Genomic DNA, 25,459 nt, shown 5'->3' with positions numbered 1-25,459 from the left:
AATCTGCAACAGCCCACCTCATCCACTTACATGAATGAGATCAATCAACAAAAGTAGAAGGGGGGAAGGGTGAATTTCATGTTAAGTCCCACTTGCTGGTAACTAGATCATGGAAGACTTAAAACCAACCCCCTACAGTTTGTACCAGTGTTCACAAACCTCAAAAGGCACCACCTTGCCTCATGTTAGATGAGGGGTGATAGATCCTTTCTCTGGGGTCCAAAGAGGTACATTGAGTAAAAATGGGCGTTGCTATGGTGACTAACACATGAAAGCCAAGGAAATCTATCAGAAGGGCAGATGTGGGGCTCTACTTCAACTCCCTAACCATGTTAGGTTGGTCCTAGAGCCGAAAGCTTGCTTTACAAAAGAAAAGGACAAGGCTGGTAGACACATGGTGCACCCACCACCTCCCAGTAGTGGATTTTGACCTGTTAAAGAATTGAAAGGACCAGGTATGATGGCTCACTCCTGTAATCCGGCACGTGGCAGGCTGAGGCAGGAGGATTTCCATGAGTTCAAGGCCAGCGTGGGGCACAGAGCAAGACAGTCTCAAAACAAACCAACCAAAACAACAAAATAAAATGCCTCTGAGTTAGTGTTTAAAGCTGTGGCTTTCTGTCTTTGTGAATCTAATGACACTCATCCAGTAAACTACTGCTAGTGACTTCTCAGGGGAAAGCACAATCCCCTAAGCCTGCATTTCAGTGTATTAAAAATCTCAAAAAAATGAACACTGGGAAAAAAAAGGCTTTTTTTTTTTTTCTAACATCAAGATCATGAGCTGCCACCAAGTGTCCTGTAGTCATTCTTAGCCTCAGTCCCTGAGTCTCAAAAGTTTTCCCACCTGGGGTCAGCAGACAATAAGGAAGTCTGGAGGTTTTGGTCCCATTGATACAGGACACAGCCAAACTTTTTTTTTTTTTTTTTTTTAAAGTACAGTATTTGTCAGGTTTCTGTTGCTGTGACAAACGGAGGAAATCAGCTGCAAGAAAAGGTCTTCCTGGTTCACCGACGCTGTCCTAGCTGGGAGAATGGAGCTGATAAGCCGGGCAGACTAAAGTCTCATGAAATAGCTGACTTTATCCAGAGCCTCAGCCAGTTTACACTGAGGGTTAAGAATGGTCGTCGGAGTAAAGTTCTCATGGGTTCAAATTGTAAACAATCACAAGGTCCAGCCACATGGCACAAACCATGTTTTTGCATAGAGGCGTATAAAAGATAGTTTAAACACTTAATTGAATACCAACAGCCAACAATAATGAGTAATCTGAAGTAAATTCGTTCCTATTCACCGGTGATACCTGTCTCTTACAGAGACACTCCTCTGCGTCCCTTTGTCCCACTGTGGGTAAAACTCGGGGCTATACATGTTTGGGAAGGTCTTGACCAAGGAGCTACATCCTAGCCACTGGGAAGAGCGTTTTAACTTGGTTTTGTCATGTCGACCTGTGCTGGAAGTGGAGGTGTTGGTGTAATATTGGGGTGCCGCTGCTTTGGGACACTTACCAATCCTCCTTCAGTCCCAAATTGTAGTCGTCTGTAGCCATGGATCAACTGGGTTTACTTGAAATGGGGCCTGGGAATGAAAAGGCGACAGAGAGAGAAGAGATGAAGCCAAGACAAAGTTCTCTGATCAAGGCTCAAAGTTTAATGTTCAGCTCTCACTTTAAAGGGGAAGCCCCACCAAACCCTTTCTTGTTTCAGCTGGAGACTGGTGGGGGAACCCATCCTTTGACACAGCCGGAGATGTCTCAAGGCAAGCCCAGGGGTAGTTCTTCTAAGTTCAGTGCAGCCAAGGTGGGTAACTGCACCTAGATCCTATCACTTGGTCTGTTGTGGTAAATAAGGTCTTTCAGGTCTGCTCAAGGCTGGGGAAAGGGCACGCCAAATACTGAACTAGAGAGAACTTGTCATTTTTTGCAAGGGCACCTCTTGTGGGAACTGATTCGTGGAATGACCTCCCCCTTTTCTTTCCCCTTAGTTTTGTACCTTTTTTCCCTATCCTTGTCTTTCTTTCACTTTCTTTCTTTACCTTTCTTTCTTTCCTTTCTTTTGAAAGGTATAGAAAACATATGAAAAAGCGGAACTGAATATAAGATTTTAGGCCTTCACTGCCCCGGGATACATTTCACATTCCGGGAGGGGTACATTATCCCTAAGTCAGAGGACACTTGCTGGATTAACATTCAGGAGAGGAAGGCAGAGGCTGATTAACATTCTCAGACCTCAGGGAAGAGAACCCACCTGTGGGTGGGGAAGGCCCAAAGGAGGAAGACACATTCCTGACCACAAAGAAAGATCCAAGTCATCTGGGTGGTCCCAGGAACTGGCTGACCACAAGATAAAAGGTTGGGCAAGGTTACATTCTTACAAAAGATAAGTGTATAAGATGTTTTCCGCATGACCCTGACTAAATTTGGGTTGGGACTTTTTAAGACTTTCTACTGTTTTTATGTTATGTTTCCTTGGTTACCCCCTCACACACACACACCCTTGGTTTGTGGTTCTTCTCTATATAAACCCTCCACTCCCAGCCGACAGGGTCGATACTCCTCTGCCCCTGTGTGGGTTATGAGTCTCGGCCTCAGTTGGCTGACCCCAAAATATACCTCTTGCATCAAGAATGGTGTCTTGTGAGTTATTGGGTGGCCGCAAATTCCTGCGGCTTGAGGGAGATCCTCCCTTCATGGGGAGGGTGTCTTACACTTTCTTTCTTTTGGTGGAAAAGAGCCTAGTTTTGTATCAGTTGTGTCTACCAAGCGGAATCAGTGTTTAGTGTGTGTGCTAGCGCGCATACGAGTGTGTTGATGTGTTTGTACACAGATGATGCTATTCTCTACTTTGGGTGTTCTCACTTGTCATCTGTTTTTGAAAAGTTTAATGATAGGAAACATTACTTCTTGGAGAGTAAGGAAGATTCAAGTTCAAGTACCAGCAAACAATCCTGGACCCAGAACCGCAAAAGGAAATCCCTAAGAACATACTCCCAGAGGAGGAAGCCAGGAGTCAGTTCTCTACGGAGTAAGCTCTGTCTGCTTATATTATTTGGGCTACTTCTCAGCAAGTCAGCGGATATTTATGTTCCCATATGTAATGGGGAAGGAAGATACCAAGGAAATACATGGTCTTGGCGACGTCTTCCTGGTAATACCTGCAAAAGCAGAATGCTTGCACACATGGGGCCAGCCTACAGTTGAAATATATGAGGTGCAGAAAAAGGGTGGCAATTGGCCAAAAGGAATCTGGCCTAAGCTGGAACCATCTTCTGTAAGAAGTGGGTGGATTTTGAGCTAACTCTTGGGGAAGAGTAGGTTTTGAAGAGCCGAGAAGAATCATTTATTGTTCAGTGACAAAGTATGAGGGTGATGGTGAGGGCAGTGGGGGCCTGGGGAATGGGGACGAGGCTGAATGATGAGAAAAGCCTCCTGAGTGCAGACACTGCGCCAGGACAGGAACTGGTAGTGTACACATGTGTGACTGGGGGAGGGGTGGCTGTATCTGTGTCTCACGTGGAAATGTGCCCACTGTGTGCTCGCTTTCAGTCCTACCACTCTCCCCAGTCAGAAGTGGCCATGCTCCTGAGAAAGATGAAGTAAGTGCACCTTATTGGTTGCCCCAGGGCATTGTGGGTGCGTCAGACTTCATCACTTTCTTCCGGGCTGTGATAACAAATCAGGGGTCTCCTGGTATGCATTGGTAGATCAATGACTTCAATGAGATCAATGGCTTTCAAGGTAAATTTAGCCCCCTCCCCCACTAAACGCCACTGAAGGATCTTTATTTAAACACCATTGCTGTTCTGATTTCTCACAAATGCATGCTCTTGAATTTCCACTTCAGAATGAACTCACTGATGTAATTCTTCTTTTAGTTTCTAGTTTTTTGAGATAATATGTTAAAAAAAATTTTTTTTTAATGATTTTGGCATTTGCACTTTTAAGTTTACAAGGTTGAAACATCTTTAGGTTCATATAAATTTTATCCATAAAGTTATACAATTCCAGATTTCTCTCTCTTTAAATCAAAGGACTAAGGAGTATGGACACTAGTACTTTGCACCCTAATTCAAAGACAAATGGTTCATCTTATTTGCTGAGTGACTTCTTGTCTGATCAGTGTGTATGTCTTATATACACACACACTCTCTCTCACTTATCACAGAGTATATCACCAGCTCATCATAGGTTAATAAGGAGCAGCTGCTAGGATCCTGAGGGTACCCTACCTGCTCTTGTAGAAATAGAATGTAGTTAGTGTTCCGGCCCCATCTCCACCCATTTTACTCCATAGCTCATAGGCTAAACCTGTGAGTAAGGATAGCTAATATATGTCTTTCTGTATCTCTTGGCAGTTGGTTCTAGTATACAGCCTAGATACCAAAAGCTGTGGACAATCACACGCCTCGGAAAATAGCAAAGTATCTGCATATGACCTGTGGACTTTAAACTGCCATTGGATGACTTATAATACCCGATGTAGTGTCATGCTGTACAGTCACTGTGTGATATTAAAGAATAACCAAAATATTGGTCTGAATGTCTTTGGTGTATCATATTATTTTCCTGAATATTTTTGTTCCATAACTTGTTGAATTCATGAATGGAAAAAAAATCTGTGGATATTGGCAGCTATTTTTACTTAATGTTTTGTTGAATAGTATAGCCTAGAATAAGTAGTTATCCATTGTAAACATGTCAAAAGAAGATATTCAAATAAATACAACTTTGGTTTTAATTAAGCCCCAAGAAACTCCACAGAATCAAACCTGATACATTTAAACTGTGCAATGAGTAAGAATTCCATGCTGGTTTTTCAGTGAGGGTGTCGTGCTGACATTTCCATTACTGGAAATTACTCTGCATTGGATTGCAAGGATAGAATTTGGGGCAAGGGCTAGAGAATGTTTTCTGTTAAGGGGAAGATAAGTACTGTATTCTTTGAACCATAGATTCACCAAGACAGCAGATCAGAAAACTGCCTTAGACTGGAAACTAAGGGGTCTACCGTATATTTATAAGAACTGGCAGTTATTAGCAACTTGTCAAACTCCCACTTAAGGTCTGCAGAGTGCTAGGTGCTGGACCCTGCCCATTTCTGATTGGGTAGCTTGTAGGTTGAAAATTTACATCTCTGTTGAGTTCTTCTGTTGCTGGTCCTCTGACCTGCATCATGCTTTAGAGGTACCAGGCTGGAGTTATCGGTTAAGATTTTACTTTAGTGTTGTTCTAGTTTGGGGTTGGTTGGGACTTAGTGTTTTTTAATTCAGCAAACCCAATACTTAGTTTTCTTAAAAGCTATTGAAAGTATCTTGTGAGTTTTTGTTGTTACATTCAAGTGTTATGAATATTAACATTTAATAAGACTGTTATATTTTAGGCTGAGCTAACACCACTATGGAAAGGCATCTCCAGGAGAAATGATTCCACTCTTCTGAAAATTTCTGAAACAAAACTACAAGATAGTTCTGTGCCTTTAACTCTTGAGGCATCTACAGAGAAAATAGGTACTTGATTTTCAGTTAGTTTATAGTATAAAAAAATTGTATTTGGGGATATGGTCTATGAAAGAAACTGCTTTTGAACTTTTTAGAAATTGTGTGTACATGTGTGCATGCCTACATGTGTGTGTATGTATATACACGTGTGTGTGTGTGTGTGTGTGTGTGTGTGTGTGTGTGTGTGTGTGACAACATCCATATGGAGATCAGAGAACCACTTTCAGGAATTGGCTGTCTCCTTCCATGTGGATTTTGGGTACTGAACTCAGCCATCAATCTTGTCACTAACATCCATTAAGCTACATCCTGGCTCTGAGGAAAACCTAAAATAATCTCTGAACAATCGACAGCGTGATGCTTTCTCTGTTTAATGTTTCCACTCGCAGACCATGGGTGATTCTGAATTCTAACTTTGCTCTGAAGCTTGAGCTTGGCTTGTCCATGAGAATCCGTCACTCCTCTCTAAGACAGGAAAATGCAAATGGTGACCAACAGAAAGGATCATAAACTTCTAAAAGGACTGACTGATGACAGTTTTGCTTTCTGACCCTTGTTTTTGTTTCAATGGCTCAATTTTTTTGTAGCTACAGAACAAAGTCAGCCACAAATGAAAAGCAGCAATCAAAGTTCCCAATGGTAAGAGAGCAGTGCTGTTACCAATGCAGGTAACAGGTCAAAATGGTGACTCAGTGAGCTAAAAATGCCCCCACAGAGGGAGGGCTAAAGAAAATGTGGCCTGGACCACAGAAATGCCTCAGCAGCTGAGATCACTGAATGCTCTTCCAGAGATCCCGAGTTCAAATCCCAATACTCACGTTGTGGCTCACAACTTGTGCCACAGTAGTTTCCATCGACTCCGATGCCGGCTTCTGGTGTGAGGACATACATTCCAACCAAACACCCATATGCATCAAGTAAAGTTTTTAGAAATGTACATCTGCAGAGACTTGATAATGCCAGGGTTGGGGGATACCCAGGGAAACCCCACCCTCTCAGAGGAGAAGGGGAAGAGAGAGAGGGTCAGGTTCCTGCGTGTGGAGGGACCAGAGGGCAGCAACTGGGATGTAAGAATTATTTTTTAAAAAATGTGGTGCATACACAAAGGAATTCGTTTAATCATGAAGAGTGATGTGATTTTTGGACAATGGATGCAGTTGGAGCTAATCGGATTAAATGAGTCTATAACAAATATCACAGTTTTATTTTTGGTTTGTGTGTCTGGGTGTTTTACCTGCATGCATGTATGTGCACCATGTATGTGCCTGGTTCCATTAGAGGCCAGAAGAGGGTATCAAAATCCCTGGAGGTGGAGTAAAAGATGGTTGTGAGCTGCCATGGAGGTGCTGGCAATCAAACTGGGATCCTCTGGAAGAGCTGCCAGTGCTCTTAATTACTGAGCCATCTCTCAGGCCCCTAAATGTTTCCCCCTATTTGTGGGTTGTAGACTTTATAGATATATAAAATCACACACACACATGAATAGAAGCGAATCTGTCTGGGGAACAAAGGAGACAAATAGACAAGCCATCTTAAAGCATAGGGAAACAGCTCCCTGACACCGCCCTTGGTAATGGCTTTTTAGATATGATGCAGAAGTAAGCAAGACCCTATTGACAGGCTGATGTATAGCAGGGCATGCCTGACAACTGCCAGAGATGTTTGCATAGAACTGGTAAAGTGTTGATATCTAAAACCTGTAAGAAACTCTGTTTCAGCGTGAAAAATAATTAAAACTGGACAAAATGCTCAAATGCCTGCCAAATCTATGAGATGCTACTCACTGTCATTAACCTAACCCATAATAAGTGGAACAACTTAAGTGTTTATCAATGAGTTAGGTGGTTGACATCGTGGTGGGCGTATGACTCGATTGCATGTCCTATAAAAAGGAAGTTTTGCCTTTTGTGGAAAGGATTGACCTATAGGATATTTCACTATAAGAAGTGAGCAAGGTGGAGAGGCACTGCATTATCTTTACACTAAGCGTGAGGAGACTACAAAATTCAAAATCACAGAAGCAGAAAATAAAATGTTTACCACGTGGGTGGAGAAATGAAGATGTCAGTCAAAGCACGGAGACCTTACAGTTTTAGGTGAACGAGTTCGGTAGGTGGTGAATGTTGCGTGGCGTCACATCAATTTGTGATAGTCGGTGAATGATGTATGACTGTATCAAGTCAGTAATGGGGAAGAGGAACGAAAGGGAGGCAATGGAAGTCCGAGGAGAGAGAAGCCAGGGTGCACGGACCAGACGCACAGCTATGGCGGCTGCCCGGGGAACTGTCCATTTATCTTTGGACGTGGAAACCCAACAAGCCTGCATGCCCTGAGAGAGACACGAGATTGTGTTAAGGACTATTCCCCCTCCTTTAACAGTGAAATCTGCTGAATGCCATATGAATTTTTCTCCATCTGTTTACTCACTGTGAATTGTTTCCTCTAATATTCAGAACTCCAAAGTCGTCTTCCATCCAGCAGTTCGTCTTCCGTAGAGCACCCGGAAGTGGAGGAGGAAAATGTACCTGAGGTACTACCTATTTGATTTTTTCCAGACTTAAATTATAGTCTCATAAAACAATTGCCTATTCCGTTAAGTGGGTGGGACAATGCCACTTCTATGTTTTATAGCTATGTCTGTGTACCAATTAGATATGTCTATATTTTGTGTTTTAGATTGTGAACCAAGAACCATTCATGGGGAACAGTAGCTTCAAGCACAAGCTAGAAAACTTGGAACACAGAGGCGGTTGAGTAATCCTTTTTTCTTTAACAGAAAATAAAAAGTGTAATTAATCTGGGCCATTTTTCAGATTATGCCAGATAAAAATATCACTGTGCACACATGTTCCTTTCACGTGTGTCTTTAAAAAGTAATCCTATTTTTTTTTATGGAGTGGTCTAGTTCCTCGACATTATCTTCAGGTCCCAATATTTTCTCTTCTGGTTGATCCCACCTAACAATCAGGATTTACTCTGAGATTTCTGATTAGGAAGTAGTAGTAGTTGTTTTTGTTTTCCAGTCCCAACTTCATTTCAGCTTGATTTTTACTTCAGTATTTCTGTCATTTTAGCGAAGTCACTTATGAATTCTGAATTGTCCTCGTCATTCCCTTCAGCGTGTATTTGTATTTTCTTTGGCTTCCGGCAGGAGTTTCTTCCTCAACTCTTTAAGTTCATTCATGTTTGTTCTTTCATCCTCTTCAAACTTCTTGAATTCTTTGATCATGTTGATAATTGTTTTTTTGTTTTTTTTTTTTTTTTTAAAAAAAAACTTCCTCATTTTGATTCATCTAGATAATTCTCCTTGGTAAACGTTTCTATAGTTTGTGGGGTTTGGGGAAAGTCCTGTCTTGGCCTTTCATGGTTTATGGTTTTTGTGGGGGTATGACCTGGGCATGTGGACTTGTCTCACTGATTGTACACCTGACCAGCCTCTGCTGAGAGCAAGTTTTTGTTCTTGTCCAAGACCGGTTGACTTCAGATCAGGTCTGAAGGGTTGTAAGTCAGTCCTTCCAGTATTTGGCATTGACTTTTGACAGAGATGATTAAATTCACTGGCAACCAAAAAGCAAGTGAGTGTGTCTCTGAGTTGGGTCTGAGCATAGAAAAGTGGTATGGGTACCAGATCCGGGGCCGACTGTCACATACTGACAGAGTGTGTGAGAGGCTCTTCCTGGTGAGTCCAGATGCCATGCCTGGCTGTTGTAAAGGCAATGTTGCTGATGCTTAGCTTGGGAGGGCTGGAGTGGTGTGGGCAGGTATTGGAGAGACCCATCTGGTAGCATCACTTCTGTGGGACTCCCCATAGTCCCGTGTGGGGGTCTGGGGAACTTGCTTGGATAGCTTGCACTGCCGTGAGACTGTCAGTGGGCTTGAGCAGAGAGGAGAGGTGATCTGGCAAACTCACCCAGCTGGTTTACCCTCTTGTACAATTCTTGATGGGCCTGGGCAGGGTTGCGTGGGGGCTGACTGCCATGTTTTCTTTAGTTGGATCATTTGCTGATGAACATGCAGGCTCATTCTGTGACTGGTTATTTTGAATGATGCCTCAAATGGATAGCCAGGGGTCTCTGTAGTATACAGACTTAGGTTCCTTTGACTATAGTCCCTGGAATGGTACAGCTGTGTCGTATGGTAGCTCTGGTCTTACTGCTTATCTTCATACTGATTTCCACAGTGTCTACACTCATTTACACTCCGACCAACAGTTTATAACGACAGTATCCCATCCTCGAAGTATATGTTGTTTGCTTGGTGACTGAGGTGCGTCACCAAGAATTTCAGAGTGTTTTTTATTTGCATTTCTTCAATGGTTAAAGCTGTCTCATGTTCTTTTCCCCATATATTTATTTGACTACTTACGCTTAATTTTTGAAAACCATCTGTCCAATTCATTTGGTTAGTTTACTGGATTGTATTATTTGCATGTATTTTGGAGTTCTTTATTTTTTTCTAAATACTTGTCCCCTGTTGGATAGAGGGCTGAAAAAGACACCCCCATTATATAGGCTGCCCCTTCATTCTGGTGCTGTTCCCCCTGCTATGCAAAAGCTTTTACATTTTATGTGATATCATTTCTCAATCCTCACAATGACTTTGTAGGCAGTTAGAGTCCTTTACAGAATTCTTGCCTGATCCTATTTCTTGAAGTGCTTTCTTCCCCGTGTTTCTCTTGAGCCATCTTAAGGTTTCAGATCCTAGAGTGATGGTTTTCACACATTTCACATTGACTTTTGTAGCAAGTGAGATTTAAGGATCTGGTTTCATTCTTCTCTGTGTGTGCCCATCCCCTAGCCCCAACTGTTGAAGAAGATCCCAGAAGGTAATGTGCAGATTCAGTGTGGTCCCCATCACACTTCCAACAACACTCTCCAGAAAAATAGAGGAAATACCATAAGGATGCACCAAGGACCTAAATCACAGACGCAAACCCAAACAGGAGGGATGATGGTGGCATCCATCACAGTGCCTGGCTTCAAATAACTCTATACTGTAACAAAAAACAACATGGTACTGGTATAAAAACCTAACCAACCAACCAACCAATTAACCAAACATACATACAAACAACAACAACAACAACAACAACAAAAAACCCATAGAGGCCAAAGGAACAGAAGAATCTCAAACAAACCCATCTACAGCCATCTGGGGATATTTTTACTGTCCACTGCTCTGGCTTTATTTAAAACACTGTGTCTAGCGAGTCTGTCTGTACCTTGTGAATTCCTAACTGTGTCTGAGAGCATCAAAGGGATGCCTGTGGCCACGTTTCCTTCAGGTATCAGTAGACAGCAGTGCTTTGAGTCTTAGGCGGCTCCATCCACCTGCCAACAGTTAGTGATTAGTAACGGGGAGGAGATGAGGTTCACCTGTGTTGTACCAAAGTTAGTTATTAACTGCCAAAAAGAGGCCATGACCAGGGACGTGCATAAAACAAATGGCTGTAGGGATTCCTTCCCCCAAATGTGACAGCTACAACACAACCCCTACATCTAAGACCAAGGCTGCATCGCAGAAGTGGAGATGGGAATGTTTGTAAGAGCCTGACGTCCAGGACTAACATCACATAACAGTTTCTTCAGGACAGGACAGAGATGTTTCTCCCATGAACTTTCCCAGCGTGGCTGTCTGCACAAAACCTGCAAAGAACACACTGACTGACACCCCAGCATAGGTGCAGAAAAACCTTACTAAGTCCAGCCTAGGTAAAGAACTGTTGACAGTGGCTGCGGAGGAAGGAGAAACAGTTTGGTTTTTCCTTCATGTGACTCCAAACCTAAGGAGTCAGCCCCAAAGTCATGAAAGTAAATGTAACACTAACTGGACTCAGTAGGATGTGCTTTGTGTGTGTCTGTCTCTGTGTGTTTGTCCGTCCTTTTGTGTATGTGTGTGTGCACATGTGTTTCTGTGTGCATGTCTGTCTCTCTCTGTGTGTGTATGCATGTGTGCATGTCTGTCTTTTGGTGTGTGTGTCTGTCTGTCTGTCAGTGAAGGTTATGAATGAAGAGGGGGTTGGGGAATTCAAGAAGAGCTGGTTGGGGAGAGGTTGTAGAAAGACCTTCATCAACACAGGGTGGTGCAGATACGGTGGACATACATGTGAAGTCCACAGACAAAAGAGGACAAGATACATTGGACCCAAAGGAAGTACACACACACACAAAGGTTTCATGACCATGCTGTTTACTTTTAGAGATGCCCAATGGGAGTGTCATTACCCTAAAGCAATCAAGATTAGAAGACGCTCCAGAACTCCCCATTGTGCCAGGTAACTGCATGCACTCAGCCAGCAGCTGAGGGAGGGGTGTGATGGATGTGTCTGTTCTTAATGTACTACTCATGTGTCTTACAAGAGCTGCATTCTAAGATCACCAGGGCTACAGTCAGCCTACGTGCTAAGCGTTTTTTTTTTTTTTTTTTTCTTTGAGATGAGCAAATTGTTGCACAAACTGTGGATAAAAGCACTTTGATTTCTGCTCTGTAGCTCCTCTTTAAGACCAACAGGTTCTAAGATTAGAGGCCTCTGCTTAGCTGATAGCTATTACATTTGTGTGCACACATAATTTATAATCGAAGCGGGTGATAGTTCATGCCTACGTGAGCTTGGCGAGGCTTCTGATAGTACTATAGATCTTGAAATGAAGGGCTTCAAGAAGACAAATTGGCAGCCTAGAGGCATAAGATTGCCATGAATTGAGATAACCTGGGTTCTATTCCTGGAGCTGCTGGTGTGAGTTTGCAGAAGTCAGATGGTGTCAGTGTTTCATGTGAAGCACCTACCATGGTTTTTGTAAGGAACGAACAAGCTGGTAAAGGTAAACCCTTTGGAACAGAGGCCTTATGTGCCTAGCTAGGTAAGTCTGAGAGTCTATGTCAGGCTATCCTCACTGACATACGCTGTCATATCCTTGTCATTTACTTACGTACACACATGCGCAGGTCATGCATGTGTGAAGGATGGAGGATGACTTTCTGGTATCAGTTCTCTCCTTATACAGAACCCACAGATTAAACTCATGTCATCAGGCATGGTGACAAGCACCCTTACCCACTGAGCCATTACACTGTCTTCCATGTTGTGTCTTCCTTACAACTTCCTGTAATTCCCAAGCCGCCTTCTTAGATGCGCTATCAATTGATCTGATTGAAGGTGCTGAGAAGGTTTGGATGAAATAAACACTTGAAAGAGGGTAGGTTTGGTGGGAGGTAGCATGAGGTGCCTGTCTTACTGATTAAGTATGAGCTAGCTAGTGTGGTCAGGGTCAGCCATATTGCAGAATCAGATGCAGCTAGCTAGTTTGGGGGTGGGGGGGCAGGGTGTCTAAGGTTTACATTTGTGCTTCTGACAAATTGTTGCATCTTCTGGCAAGCAGAGGCCAAACATGTCTATTTGAGCGTATTTTTTTTTTTTTTTAGTTATCTTTCAGATTTTATTTTTGTTTATACTTGAGCATTTTCTTTTAGTTACTGCTAATATTTCATTTTTGTCTCAGATAAATCTACTCCATCTCAAGAAGATGTGCCAGAAAATGCCAACAGTTCTGCTTTTAAAACAGCCTTTGAAAACTTCACTAGAGATCTGAAAAAAAAATTTGAGGTACCAGTCCACTAAAGCAGGAAATGTGGAACGAGACAGACAGACATTGCATGACGTCACCTATTTACGTGAGATCTATGAGAGCTGAAGTAGAAGGCAGAGCACAGGGGTGGTTACCGGAGGCCAGGGAGAGGCAGGGAGCGGACAGGTACTGGTCAGAGGGCACAAATGGACTGAGCAATCTCTCTAGTTGCCATATTTCTGATTTGTCAACTGTATCCCTTAGCAGAGTTGGGCAGAAAGCAACAGAAGGAGAATTCAGCTCATTCTGACTTTGCCACCATGCGCCTTTCATTGTAATAGTACAATACTCTTCATGTATGACAGTCCCCTAAGCATGAGGCAGGGGCATTCATCTTGGCTCTGGTCACTGACTTTATTGCCATTCCGATGACAATATTGAATGGATAAGACTGTTCCTTGTCCATTCTCTCCAGTGGGACCAAATGTTCTTGGCTGGGACCCACTGGTGGCATGCTCAGAAGGCCATAGTTTGACCACAGTGCCAGGCAGATAGACAAGGAAGGAGGGAACCTTCTACAGGAGATCAGACTCTAAGATGCAGCAGGAGGGGGATGTGGAGGGTATCTGTTTAATAACAGCAGATCTTTGAGGCCTCCTGTGTGCAAGTCATCTCAGTCTTATCTCTAGGCTGCCCAGCACGGCAGTTTCAGTTTGTTCGGACTTTGCCTCATTATCAGAAAGTCCCTTATTCTGTTCTGTATCAGCACATTCAAGAAAAATGTCATGCCCAGTCCACATCTCTCTAACCCAGGAGACCTCCAGAGTATGGCTTTCAGCAATCAGCCAATGTAGAAAGGACGTGTGTATTACCTGTTACATTGTATCATTAGCATAAATATAGGTTTCCTTGGGTTCTCTTGTTCTTTATAGTACTAACCCAGAGATAATGCCTGAAGCGTACATAGGATGACACCTCTCTGGTCTCTCAGCAGGAATGCTTCCTGTGAATGTTGCTGTGTTCAGGTGGTGTCTTTTGAATATAGTAAACACTCAACTTAGTATATCATGCTTACCCCAAATGCCCTCATTTTTGTTTCCATGTCAATAGCTTATGCTCAAGCCCAAAGAGATTCTACTCTCTTCAGAAAAAGCAAAAGAAGTGCCAGCTTGCCTAATAAGTCTTTGGAAACGGATACACATGTGCAGGTAACTACTTGAAAAGCAAAACCATGGGGGTGAAGCAACACCTGTGGCCATTACCTTGAGGTTAAGGAGATAGTGTGTGGAGACGTGAAGTTTCCTGTGTCTCTGAAGCTTTCTGGAGTCTGGTTCTCCATCTACAAGATGAGATCTGGAACTCCGTTCTCTCTTCCAGCCTCTTCATGAGCTACCAGTGAACGGTGCTAAAAGATGCTCACTGAAAATGCTAACACATTTGCAAAGGTGGGGCAAGCCTGTGGAGCTATGAAAACAGATGAGGTGAAGTGTGGTCTATCCAGCCAGCCGTCATCCAGCCGTGGGAAGACTTTTGCTTTTAGTTAAAATATAATTACATCACGTCTCTCCCTTTTCTGGCCTTGAGCCCCTCTCTAATACTATCTCTGCAAGTCCTACCATGTTACCCCCTCTCAAACAACTAGTCTGTTTCTCTTGGATTATTGTTACACACACACACACACACACACACACACACACACACACACACACACGATATATGAACACACATGCATGTATTGTCATGTGCTTGATCATAACGATATATGTGCTAAACATGGATGAACCTTGAAAACATTATTCTAAGAGTAAAAAGCCAGGCTCATAGAGGGTAAATACTGCAAGATTCCACTTAAATGAGATACCTACTGGAGCGAGTAGAAATTTGTGACAGAAAACATCAGAGGCTTTGGGGGGGGGGGGAGTCAACTATTAATTGTTTAATGGGCACAGAATTTCTGTTTCTCGTGATGGGAAATCTTTGCAGGTGTGTAACAGGTGAGACAGCAGAGTACCACAAATATGCCCACTGCTTGCTCTCCTAAACATAGTTAGCAAATTTTATGTTATATTGTGTGTGATAAGACGATGTGGTATATCACAGGGAGTACCAGGTGCCTACATTTCAGAGACTGAAGAAGGAAGCAGAAGTGAGTGATGGGTTTCCTCGTAGTTGGAGTCAGTTCAGAAGAACTGCCATGGAAGCGCTTTTCTAATGAGATCTTGGAAACAAAGATTCTAGTGCCGTGGGGAAGAAGACTGTGGTGATTGCTCCACACTGGAGAGAATGGCTTGAAGTGGAGGTTGGGGAGAAGATATTTGTTTAGCTAAAGTAGAAAGGTTCTTGGGGTTAGAATGCATTGTTTGAATAAAAAGTTATAAATTTTTTTTTAAAAAAGTTCTTGTATATATACAATGGCCAGACAAAATCATGGAGGGCTCTGGATTTGGCAAATCCCTATTGTATTTGAAGGGCTTTATCCTCAGCCAGGACTTCACTCAGCTAAAACACACTGAACAATAATGCCAGGCACTTGTTCTATGCTCAGTGTGAGAGATCAGGGAGGGCAGCTAACTGTGAGGTAGTTTTCTGATTATAAGCAGATACCTGAGGTAGCCAAGCATCGTAGCCTGAGTCTGTAATTCCAGCAATATCAGAGGCTGAGGCAGGAGAATTGCCATGATTGGGGGCCAGTCTACATAATGAGTTTTCGATCAGGCTGAGATTGTAGACCAAGACCCTGTTGCAATAAAACTAGGCACTCATGTATATGTGCACACACATGTTTCGACTCATGGTTTTGGGGGATTTAGTCTGTGATTAATCGGCCCTGTTGCTCTGAGCTCTGTGGTAGAGGAAGGTGTCATGGTCAGAACAGGTAGCAGAGAAAACTGTTCAACGAACAGGAAATCAAAATAAGAGTCCCAGATCTCACAGACTCACATGCTCACTGATGATCTAAGACCTCCCAGTAGGCCCTGCCCCATCACTTTCCAATACTACTATTCTGAAACAAAGATTTTAACATTCTACATCCAAAGAAGCAGAAATCCACAGTTGCTTTTGTTTATACAGAACATTGAACCTAAAGGAAAAGAGAGGCAGTATGTGACAGATAAGCCATTTATTTATATGACATAGAATGACGCCAGACACAGTATAGTGACTGTCAGAAAATCTGAAACTAAAACACAGAGGTAGGAAAAGGAGATGTGAACCTACCTGATCACAACTCTCATGGCAGTACAAGGCCAGACAGAGGAGTGAGAACAGAGTTAGAAGGGAGGGAGGGCGCCCTTTCTTGGAGCTGTCTGTCTGTCCTGTGTTAAGCTATTAAAGACTTAGTGGCTGGCTCTGGGCTGCTGCCAGGGGCTAGGTGAGAGGTCACTGAGTTTCTGGGATCCAGGATCATGTAACAGGAAAAGGCGGGAAGAGAAGGCACCAACATGTTCATAAGGCAAGATTGGTTCTCTTGGGGACCATTCTGTCACAACACAGTCGGCCCCACTGAAGTTGGCTGCTTTCCTGTTTGGCAGACTGGACAAGCTGGAGAGGTTCCACAGCTCCGTCCTTCAGGAGCTGAGCAGCTTGGAGAAGGATCTTCAGACACTGACATGCCTCGAGAAGGATGCTCTGGCAAGTTCATTGTCTGTGCTGTCTCTGGGACCAAAGAACCTTTTCTAGTCAAAAGAAGCATGGAGTGTTTAGTCAGAACCTGTTTCATTTCAGGAGTTTTGGGAGAGACAGTTGCCCGACTTGGAATTATTCTGTGATCAGCAAGTGTGGAGGTACTATAAAATTATTCTTTCAAGAGGAGTCTTCTGCTGTTACTTTGCTGTCTGAGACAGGTTTCTATATGGAGCCCTGGTTGTCCTGGAACTCACTATGTATTCCAAGCTGGCCTCAAAAATCACAGAAATCTGCTACCCACACCTCCTATGTGCTGGGGATTTGAAGTGTGTTGCCACCATATCTGGCTCATGATGACATTTCAAAAATGTAAAATTTTTATTTCTTATATATGAATTATGATAGGGATATATGTGTATGCTATCACACAGTTAGGGCTAATTTTGTGAGGACAGCTCTCCTACCTTGAAATGGGTTCCAGGGATCAAACTCAGGTTGTCAGGGTTACATAGCAAGCATCCTTCCCTTCTGGACCATCTTATGCCCCTGTTATGACATTTTCATTGAAGTCATCTTCTTTTGTCTGCCTTTCATTCCTGCTGATCCCTTCTCTCTCAGTAACTAGTCTCCATTCTGCTTTCATGTCCTCTGACAGGAACGAGGGTGAGGAGGTTATTCACAGAAGCACAGATACCTACCTGGTTAGTGGCTCCTGACTGTCTCCCCACTTCTCGTAAAAACAAAAATCGGAACCCACAAAATAGCCGAAGATGGCTGCAACACATTCTACATTTATCTCCCATTGATTCAGCTCCTTGGTGAACTTAGAATGTTTCTCTTCCAAGTGTACTTTCTTAAGCTGTAAAACTATAAATTCATTTTTTTCCTCCAGGCCATTTAGTTCTTGACAGCAACAACTCTGAGACTAATTATTATTAAATGCCTAGGCCACAAGCTTTGGCTCATCCCTGACTAGCTCGTAACTTATTTAACCCATTCAAACTATTCCATGTCTTCCAGCTGGTTAGTTACCTCTTCTTCAGTTTCATGCGTCCAAGTCTGGGGCGAGTCTCCTCTTTATTCTATCCTGAGTTCAGCCACCTGCTAGTGTACATCCCTCTCCCCTGAGTTCCTGGATATTTCTTTGTTTTATTCTCTCATTATTTCCCAGAATCCTCTCTCTTCCTGCCTCAGCTCATTGGCCATCGGCTTTTTTATTGACAGGTGATGCTGATAAGAGATTTTTTTTTCTACATTAAGCTTTTGCTTTTATTCTTTCTGTGGCATAATAAAACTGACCCTCCCCCACCCCCCACCCGAGTTGCAAATGGCAGATAAGGATATTGCTTTTAGCTCACACTGAGTGATGACTGGGCTCCCTGTTCTAGACCGAGTGTTCAGATTTTATTAGTATCCCTGTTAGAAGTTAGTTAGCTCAGTCAAGATCACACAGGTATCCAGTGGCTGCCCCTTTGTCAGGTATTCATCTCAATGATAGCATTATCTCTCTTCCTAGGACACCCTTAAATGAGATTATTTCTACCTCTAGCCTACTGCTTCAAAGAGTTAAAGATTCCAGGCTTTGAGTGGTGCTTGTGAAAGGCCCCACATGTATAGGTTAGTAGTATTGATAGAGACAGTTCCTAAAACAGACTTGAGTGGAAATATACATGAAGCTTTAATGTTGCTGACCAGGGTTGCCAGAAACCCTTCTTGGGTGTTATCATGAAACAATCTACAGAATAATTCTGTGAGATATACATAGATGCACGTTCTTGTTTTTAACATGCCTAATATGAACATAGTAAGTGATGGGCCAATTTCTTCCAGGTTCGACTCAACCCATCCTTAATAAGGAAAGCCAAAGCTTGGCTTTATGACTGCACCCTCAGGTAGGTATAGAAATTGTCATTGTTCAGTCCTTGAGAACTGAGGTGGGAAGATGTAAGCACTGAAAGACTCTGATCCTTTATGTCACCTTTCTGCTGTGAGCATCCTCTAACCCCACGATTAGGCTCAGTTCAGCCATTCAGTCTTTAGAGTTGAGTGCTTGCAATAAACATGGAGATACAGTGGCTGACCAGCATGCAGACATAGTCCTACCATACCAAAGAAGAAGGTCTAAGCTTACTGAGCCTGAAAACCTGAGTTCAGTACCTGGAACCCACATGGTGGAAGGAGAGAATTCTAAAAATTGTTCTCTCGTCTAATTAAACACACACACTCTCACACATATACACACACATACATATACATACACACATATGCATATACACACATACAATCACGAAATTTAAGACAACAACAACGTGGGACGAGACAGGACTACAGAGATGGCTCAAAGGTTAAGAGCACTTCTACAGGACTTGGGTTCAATTCCCAGCACCCACAAGGAGGCTCACAACCCATCTATACCTCCAGCTTCAGGATTCGAATTCTTCTTCTGGATTCCTTGGGCACTGCATACATATGGTGTGCAGACGTACATTCAAGCAAAACACCCATACATAAAAATATCTATGTGATTAAGGGGCCATCTATAAAACAACTTCACGTTTGGATAAGTACATTAAATTTGGTAAGTCACAGCATATGGAGCATATTCATTTATAGCTTAGCTTGCCTAAGCATGCTGATTGGTTTCCAGCCTCTCTGTTTTCTATGGCTTAGCATAGAACTGAAGGGGTGCACTTAAGATTGTGATCCCCCAATACATCAGAGTCACGGACATAGCTCTCAAAAAGAATGATGGTCTTGTTGGCTGTGAGTTCCAAGGGCCCAAGATGTGTAGTGGTTGCAGCTTGACTCAACACTATTCTCCATTTCTTCTTCCAACAGGTACAACAGCCTGAGGAGGAAGATGGAGATGGAGTCTGGGGTACCTTGGCCCAGGAGCTGTCCTTCAGAGCTAACAGCCCTTAGCAGCTGCTGAGTTAGGGTGGAATAGGGCAGGATAAGGCAGGCTCGCAGCTTGTTCTGTTCTATCCAACTGTTCAAGGAAACTAACCTTCCTATTCAAACTTGGTCCAGTAATAGAAAAATCCAAGATGTTCAGCAATTCCATGTGGCTTACTTTTCATACGGTTTTTAAAAGTAAGCTTCATTTTATTTGGAGAAGGCTTTCAAGTTTTGTAGAAGCCAGAAAATTCAGCACTGTCATAGAGATTATTTCACAGACCCCCTTAAAGGAAAAGTAATCTGAAAACAGAATAGATGAAAACCACCGGGCATGAAATTATAAGGGGGGAGGCTACTGTTGCTCTTCAGATAATTTCATTTCTCCAGCCCTCTACCCCAAAGCACATGCTCATCTGAGGAGAAATATTCCTCCTAAGATCACTACTAAGTTTGTCTACAGAGGGCTTACATGTACACTGGGGCATTTGAATTTATTTTAGAGAAATTAAACAAAGCTGATATCATTTGGGTGCACTTACAAAGTCAGACAGTGTATAGTTGGATCAGTAGAGACTGTGCATTGAGCAGTATGTTCTTGTTATAACACAGCTATGTTATAGCTAGCATATTAGTTTGTAGTTTTCCCCTAATGCAAACATATGTAACCTTAATTGAATTTTTGAGTTTTTTAAAAATAACATGTAACAAAATATGCTTTAGTACATTGCCATAAGGTTTTGCTTAAAAGAGTACACACACAATTAAAAATAAAATCTTTCATAGAGGATCAGTTAATGAGATTAATTGATCTCACTTCCATTAGACACACCCAGTTCAAGGCTCATCCCTTCTGATGACACAATTGTGTGGGCTTCACTGCTGGTCCTGCTGGACACCTAAGGACATGTGACTTCTGTAACTAGGGAGCGCACATTTGAGCACTGTTTTCTAGAAAAAGCCTTGAGCTTAGCTTATATGGAAGGAGCTAGAATATGTAGTAAGATGTGACTGTAGATGCTAAGGATTTGTCTAAGGAGGACACAAGAGCATTCAGATGACCCTGTACATGCCACACACTGTCAGGAATAACTGACCCTGGCAAAGCCATAAGGAAAGGGTGGTCATTTTTACTGTGTAATCAGGAATGGCTTTTATAAAGGAGAGGTACTACTGGAAATAGATCTTTGGGGATGAGTACAGTTTTCTTAGGATGCAGAATTGTTAAATGTGGCTATAGGAACCACAGAAGAAAAAAACCTAAGAATTTGCTCAAGGCCATAAACCTACAGAGTATTCTAGGGAAGGAAGTCCACACTAAACTTCCTTCACTCGCATGGCGGGGAGGACTGATTCTGTAGGTGAGAACATCTGGTAGGGAATGATTAAGTTAACTCAGTGACTTAGGAAGTCAAAAATGTATGCAGTGGAATCCAGCATATTAGGAAAGGCTATTGCCAGGATGAAGGCCTTGACTGCGAAGTGCTTCCTGAGTATGTTATGTTTGTATTGCTGTGAGCAAAGTCCATGACAGAAACGGGAAGGTTGACTTCAGCTATTGTTTTACGTGATTCAGTCCAGCCTGGTGGGAAGATCTGCCCTTCTTACTGCATACAATAGAGTAATAAATGTCTAGATCGTGAGCCGGGCTCAGTCCTTCAAAGGCTGGGGTCTAGTGGTTTACTTCTATCAGAAAGCTTCCGTCTCCTAAGGGTACCACAATCCCCTGAAACAGCGTTTCTCAACCTTCCCAATACTGTGACCCTTTGAATACAGTTCTTCATATTGTAGTGACCTCAATCATAAAATTATCTCATTACTGCTTTATAACTGTGATTTTGCTAATTTATGAATCATAATGTAAATACCTGTGTTTTCCAATGGTCTTGGGCCATCCCTGTGAAAGGGTTCATCTCCAAAGGGATCATGTTCCACAGGTTGAGAACCACTGCCCTAAAATAGTGCCACCAGACCAGAAGACAGGTGTTCAAAACACAAGTCTGCGGGAACATTTGAGACTTAAACCCGTGAGAGGAATGGAGACACACAAGAGTGATGATGGTAGGTGAGAGAATTAAAGAGCTCATTTAGAGGCTGCAGAGATGAAAGATGACAAAAAAAAAAAAAAAAAAGGCTGAGCCTGAGCACTGGGGGACATCTTTGAAAAAGCCCACTGACTCTTCTTGTGGGGAGCCAACAGAAGGCGGCTATCATCCTTGCAGCCATCTTGAGCCATATACCCTGACAAGAGACTTGTTTACAACAGCCTACAACAGCTGAGCACACTCTGATAACATCTTGTTTTAGATACCCAAGATCTTCCCTTGGGTGAGTGAGACTTAAAGGTGTGAGACTTAAGGGCATGACTTAAAGGTGTGATTTAGAGACAAGGCTTAAAGGCATAGCTTAGAAGTGAGACATATAAAAGTCAAGAGGCAGACAGAAGAAAACTTGGAATAGGGATAAGGACTTGAGACTTATTACAGCTGGAACTAAGAACTAGACACTTGAGACTTGAGAAGAAAACTTGGAAGAGAACTTGGAACTGGGAAAGAGACTAGCAACTAGAACTAAAAATTAGGACTTGAGACTTATTACAGCTGGAAGTAAGGAATGAATTAGGACTTGAGACTTGGTGCTAGGAACTAGGGTCTTGGAACTAGTGACTTGGAGAGAAGAAGAGAGACTGGAGAATAAATGGGATTGAATCACACTGTCTGGTCTTCATTCTTCACATCCATCCTCCCTCACTCTTTTGCTGAACCCTGACCAGCAGACCAGAGCAGCTTGGGGCAGTGCGGACTCTAATAGTTTAGCCCCCAAGGCCTTTGGCAGTGCGGGTTCCATCATTGACAGAGCAGTCCGTGACACTTTGGTCCCCAAGCATGGGGCAGTGCGGTTCTCAACATCTCTGAGCTTGGTGGAAGGTGCAGTGTTGATGTTGCTCTGCCGGCAAGGGAATGCCATTCTGATGAGACCGAGTTAAACACTTATACAAATAAACAGGACAAATAGCTCATCAAGTGCAGCATCTGCCCTTAGATCTTCCACAGCAGCTTTTGTAAGTATTAGCTCTGTCCTAGCGACCCTGCTCACCGCCTGGCATGTAGCATGATACCTCCTGGCTTTTGAGCATCTAAATATAAGTCCAGCAGTTCAGCATGGAGGACCCTTCCTCTCTGGGACTTCCCACTCCCAGCTCCTGCACTGTCCCCTTTCCATGTCTAGGAGAGAATGAAGACAGCCATTCCTTTTTTTTTTTAAATTGGGTATTTTATTTATTTACAATACAGATGTCATCCCATTTCCCCTCCCTAGAACTCCCTAGCCCATCCTCCCTCCTTTATGGTTTTATACCATTTTGATTACATGCATGTATTAAGGTCAGTTCTAGGTTGAGGGTCTAGCAATACAATAGATGCAAATAGTCAAGAAACAAGCAATACAATAAACACAAATAGTCAAGGAAAAAGCAAGGCATTAAACCCAATTACATGAACACTCCTATGATCACTGTTTCTAAGGGCTTATCAGGATGCCCAAAGTATCTGAGCCTACTTCTCTGTCCTATCCCAAGGTCATTTTCATGTCTGAAGCCTACTTCCCGTTCTAGCCTAAAATTTAAATTCCTGTCTGAAATTACTTCTTTGTTCTAGCCTAATATTTAGGTTCCTGCCTAGATTACTTCTTTGTTCTAGCTTAATGTCAGATTTCTGCCTGAAGCCTACTTCCTTGTCCTTGGCCAATGTCATATTCCTGCCAAGCAGCCCATTTCCTTGTCCTTGTCCTTGGCTCATGTCAGATTCTTGCCAAGCAGCCCCAAAGGCTTTCTGCCTCTCTCCCTTTTTATTTCATTAACAAGATTGAGCCTGTTTTAGGTCATTCTGACAAGAATGCCTTCCTTACCAGGCATGGAATATGCATCATCAAAAGCAATGCAATTCTATCTTGGGTTGGTAAGGCTCTGTACAGAATCTTACCCATCCTTGGCTTGCCAGCCTGTTAATTTAATAACTCTGTCTGGGAGTTCACTTTTAGGTTCAAGCCATGTACTTGGCTGCCAACATGATGTTGAAGAAAAGCTTTAACACAATGGGCAGGAATAAAAGTATTCCCAGGACAAAAAGGGCTAGCATGATCAAGCTATATATGCCATTCTTGAAGCTTGACCAAAGTAGAAATACTGACCTCAGGCCATGGATAATTTTATCTGCAGTATCTACTGCATCAATGCTCAGCAGAGAAGCATTCTTGAAATTCATAAGCTCCCTATATATCGTTAAAACATCCTGAGAGGTGTTAGAATTATGACAAATACACTGCATGTGTCATTAAACTTCTTCCTAATTATCATGACTACCACTGTAAACTGTAGAACTAACGTGAATCCAATGGTATTTGGCATGACACTCAAGATGGCTCCTTACCCTTAAATTCTGAACCTCCTTCCAGAAATTTGAATAAGACAAAGAGCATCAATCCATTCCTCCAAATGCCTATCTAACTCCTCTGGTAAATTCAACATTTTTGCTAAATGATTAACAAAAGTAGCTGCCTTAACTTCTTGTGTGATGGCAATTGCAGAAGCAGTGGTGCTAACAATTAATGTAATTAAAGCTGTTATACCAGTAGTTATCAAGCCCACTACCCTCTTGCTTCTGCTTAAAGCCTGACTTATTTCTTCCAGTACTTGCAAGCTATTTTTAGAATACCAAGGTTTTATGGTACTCAGGGCACTAAAACAAAAGCTGGTTGACAGACCTCCATAACTGACATGCCAGATTTCAAAACACAAACACAATTGGAAGGTGTACAATCAATGTGACTTAAAATAATGTAGAAGAAACAAAAGTATTTTTAACTTGACAATTAAAAGTACCTTAACACATGTGCTAAAACCTGTTTGAAATCCAGATCCTGCCCCAACTTTATCTCTTGATAACATCATAGAGAACTATAGCTAATTTCCATATATGTCTCTGAAAATGTCCAGAACCAGACTTCCAAATGAAGACTGTTATTTCCAATATTGAATTGACTTCTAGACCGCTCCATGATTGAGTCTGAATAATTGGTCATATATAATAATAATACAAGAGGCATTATAACTTCTCTTTTTCATTCTCTGTTCCACAAGGTCTAAGAACTTGAGGCAAGGCATCTTGTCCCATCAGGGGTATAGATAAGCAATGGTGGGTCAGAACTTCTGTCCAATACAGCTTCCCAGTCACCATTGTCAGAGCACTCAGCAACCTCACAGGTCAGCATCCTTCTTTGTCTTGGCATCAGCATGTCTCACCCATCGCTCTTGTGGCCACCAAGCTCTTTCAGCATCCTGCAGAAAAAACACAAACATACCCTCTTCCCCATATTTAATATCTGATCAGGATCATGCCTTATGCCAGTAAGTGGATCCTTCCCTTTCACCTATGCATAAGTATGCCTAGTTGTAATGTGCCATAGACACTCAGCAGAAAGTTACTTGGCATCCAAATTTAAAAAATAAAAAAACAACTAAATAAAAAATAAAAAAAATACGATTTAAATAAAGTTGGTGGTATACAGGGGTATATCTCCCCCTTTTTTATTTAATGAAGATATTGTTTTAAAGTTCCATGGACCTGTTCCACAGTCTCTTGTCCTCAACAATTATAAGGAATCCCTGTAATATGGGTAATGTTAAATTGCTGCTAATGAGTCTCAAATGTCTGACTGTCGTAGACAGTTCCATTGTTTGTTTGTTTTTTTCTTTTTTTTAAATTATTGGGTACTTTATTTATCTACATTTCGGATGTTATCTCCTTTCCCCATTCCCCACCCCTAGAAACCCCTTAACACATCCTACCTCCTCCTATTTCTATGAGGGTGTGCCCTC

At 42.4% G+C, this 25,459-nt stretch overlaps 1 protein-coding gene across 6 annotated transcripts in view; it reads left to right on the top strand.

Moving 5' to 3' along the window:
* The window catches only part of Sycp2l (synaptonemal complex protein 2 like), a 52,890-nt gene extending 34,310 nt beyond the window's left edge, over positions 1-18,580 (top strand). For 4 of the 6 annotated variants that reach the window (XM_076939139.1, XM_076939137.1, XM_076939136.1 and 1 more), the window contains 10 exons: positions 1,708-1,800; positions 2,880-3,024; positions 3,546-3,595; positions 5,380-5,506; positions 7,951-8,027; positions 8,174-8,246; positions 11,697-11,771; positions 12,997-13,100; positions 14,173-14,270; positions 16,596-16,841. In XM_076939139.1, coding sequence (XP_076795254.1) covers positions 1,708-1,800; positions 2,880-3,024; positions 3,546-3,595; positions 5,380-5,506; positions 7,951-8,027; positions 8,174-8,246; positions 11,697-11,771; positions 12,997-13,100; positions 14,173-14,270; positions 16,596-16,743 — 990 coding nt within the window. In that variant the 3' untranslated portion in view covers positions 16,744-16,841. Of the gene's footprint in view, positions 1-1,707; positions 1,801-2,879; positions 3,025-3,545; positions 3,596-5,379; positions 5,507-7,950; positions 8,028-8,173; positions 8,247-11,696; positions 11,772-12,996; positions 13,101-14,172; positions 14,271-16,595; positions 16,848-18,519 lie in introns of those variants that run through there. The other 2 variants (XM_076939138.1, XM_076939141.1) reach the window with 2 other exon arrangements.
* Positions 18,581-25,459: the final 6,879 nt, after the last annotated feature.

The sequence above is a fragment of the Arvicanthis niloticus genome, chromosome 8 (assembly GCF_011762505.2).
Source record: "Arvicanthis niloticus isolate mArvNil1 chromosome 8, mArvNil1.pat.X, whole genome shotgun sequence".
NCBI classification, from domain to species: Eukaryota; Metazoa; Chordata; class Mammalia; order Rodentia; family Muridae; genus Arvicanthis; species Arvicanthis niloticus.
The sequence above is the reverse complement of the archived record's forward strand: the minus strand, read 5'-3'. Positions and strand labels throughout refer to the sequence as shown.